This window comes from Dunckerocampus dactyliophorus, chromosome 18 (assembly GCF_027744805.1).
Source record: "Dunckerocampus dactyliophorus isolate RoL2022-P2 chromosome 18, RoL_Ddac_1.1, whole genome shotgun sequence".
NCBI lineage: Eukaryota > Metazoa > Chordata > Actinopteri > Syngnathiformes > Syngnathidae > Dunckerocampus > Dunckerocampus dactyliophorus.
In genome coordinates, this window is record NC_072836.1 from 7,895,050 (window position 1) to 7,897,694 (window position 2,645).

At 40.7% G+C, this 2,645-nt stretch overlaps 1 protein-coding gene across 1 annotated transcript in view; it reads right to left on the reverse strand.

Moving 5' to 3' along the window:
• The window catches only part of camsap3 (calmodulin regulated spectrin-associated protein family, member 3), a 28,217-nt gene extending 26,467 nt beyond the window's left edge, over window positions 1–1,750 (reverse strand). The window contains exon 1 of the mRNA XM_054759735.1: window positions 1,324–1,750. Coding sequence (XP_054615710.1) covers window positions 1,324–1,450 — 127 coding nt within the window. The 5' untranslated portion in view covers window positions 1,451–1,750. The remainder of the gene's footprint in view (window positions 1–1,323) is intronic.
• Window positions 1,751–2,645: the final 895 nt, after the last annotated feature.

Consider the following 2,645-nt stretch of genomic DNA (forward strand, 5'->3'; position numbering starts at 1 on the left):
GAATAGACCTGATGATGTCATCAAGGCCACAAGAGTTGAGTCAGACAAACTACAATGGGAGCCAATCTTTCGAGTGCATATCCCTGCATGCTGGAGGTCTGGGAAGTGACTTTGACCAGAGGGCGTGGTCTGGAAGTTGCAGGGTAAACAGAGGTTGCAGCAGCTGGGAGATCCGGACCCTGGCATTGTGTAAGCAAGCCGTGTTTTCTGCATAACATAGTCTCCAGCCACCGCTAGTGAGATGGATTGTGTAGAAACTACTGAACCGATTTCCGTGAAACTTTATGGAGAGGTTGGTATGAGCCAAGGAAGATGCCATTAAAATTTGGTGCAGATGCCGAAAAACGTGTCGATCCAAGATTCTTTTTTCCCCACTACTGTTGTTTACATTCTGATAAGGGCTATTTTGGAACTTTTGCATTCATTTCTCAGAATTCAAATGACAAAATTGCGGCACGTGAGGGAGGAACGTGTACATTATGATCCAATTCAATCTTGTTTAATGAATCTTTTATCCAGGTTACTACTTCCCATTACATTCTTAACACTAAACAATCCAGAAAAGGGAACTAAACAACATATTTGTGTACATTCTGATCCAATTTATCCTTGTTTTAGACATTTTTGTACTTCACTAAACAGTAATGAGTACAGTAACGGCAAAAAAAAAAAACAATTGTGTCCCATTTTATCCTAAACAGCCTTTTTTAATCCAATTTACTACTTTGCTTAACGGTAAATAGTCCAAAAAACAAACAAACAATATATTTGTGTACAATTTAATCAAATTTTGCTTTGCTTTATCCAATGCACTACTTCTCATAGCATTAAATAGTCTAGAAAAGGTACAAAACAACATATTGTGATAACCAACGTGGTCTTTTTCACAGACAAGAGTGAAATCCTGTGGCCATGCACATAATAAATGCAAGTGTAAGCACTTGCAAGAGTAAGTAAGCAAATGATGACAGGGCCTGTCATCAATGAGATAGCACACCAAATGATCCACGCCCAATGTGCCCAATGTCAAAAGTATTATAAAAGACCGGTTCTGATAGATTTAAGACAACAAACAATAGTGACGGAGGCTTGTTTCGAACACAAAACAAGGTGAGCAGCTAGTGAATGGAAACAAATGACAAGAGTGTGTGCACACTGAGAGCATGCTTTCATGTGTACCTCTTTGTGCACAAAAAAACGCTGAGTTTACACACACACAGCAACCTTAAAACAGGCTTCTCCCTGCAGTACAGAAGCAAAAATACGAACACAATGCATGATAATGGCGCTAACAGCATGGCTTTCTGGGCCCTGTCAACCTACCTGCACTGCCGTAGGATTTGGCCAACAACCAGCCGACACTTGAGCATATTTTTGCTTTAGTGCAGTCGTACAAATCCAATGGCTTGATATCTGGGACCACGAAAGTCTTCCTAATAGAGTCCACCATGGCGGGGTTATACGAAAAGAAAGCGGCGCTAGCAAAAAAAAAAACCTCTAAACAATCATTTTCCAGTAGAGCCCGAATGACGGCTGGGAATACGGATGTGGGGAAGGGATTAAATCCTGCTTTCCAAACCCGCTAACGTCCTCCCAGTCGGTGAAATCATTCGCGGGAAAGTCCTCGCGGTAGGCCGAAGCACCGTGTGGCGAGGTTAAAACGGACAACTCTCCCGTTTCTCCCCTTTTTCGTCCGCATATCTGTCTGTGTCGGTCTGTGTGTGGAGAGGGCTCACCGTCGAGCCCCACCGATGACGGGCTACCAGGTGCACGCCGGCAACGTCACTCAAGCCGGCAGCCAATAGAAATGGAGTGTCAATGGAGAGAAACAAGGAGGGCGGGACATCCTGGTTTTGGGCGACGTCAGTACGAGGACGCTGCAGACAGGTGTTTTTACTGCAGGGGATTGTCACAATACTCTTATGTACATATTGGATGGACAGTATTGTTATATCAACATAAATGTGTTAGTTTCTGGTCTAAAAACAAACAAATTTAGGAAATAAAGGTTTACATTTTCTGAAGATACAAAAAGGTAAGTTTAAATGTGACTTATGAGGTAAATTTGCATAGGTGCAAAACGCTATTGGATTTTCTTTGCTTCTAGTAAATGGCTGAATGGTACAATGGTACAGTATATAATGGATCTTCTGCTTCAGTCACCCGTACAAACCACCAGTGCAAACCACCAGTGCTTCCACAAAGACCAATTACCCGTGCAAAGTCATTGTGTTTGTTGGACAAATATATATCACATTCAGTTATTTCCAAGTCGCCTTGCATGTATTTTCCTATTTCTTCTCAGTTGTTTTGAAGCTTCGTTTCCAGTAGCACCATTCCCACAGGAAAACAAATCTCAAAGCTTCATCACATGATGTCGCTCAGAGCTGCTGCTTGCATCCACTAACTTTTTAAAGAGGATTACCATTCACCTATTTTAATCTAACTATGAAAATATGTCTCACCTTTTGGTACCTTTGAAAAAATACAGTGTTATTGAACTTTGCCTCTTAGGAATGTGATAATTATGCAAATTAAAAACTTCCTGTTGATACTTAAAATAACTTAAAATGTCTAAATATCTAAAAAATAATAATAATAATCATTAAAAAAAAGTGTTACGGAGTCCACATTGCATTTTATGT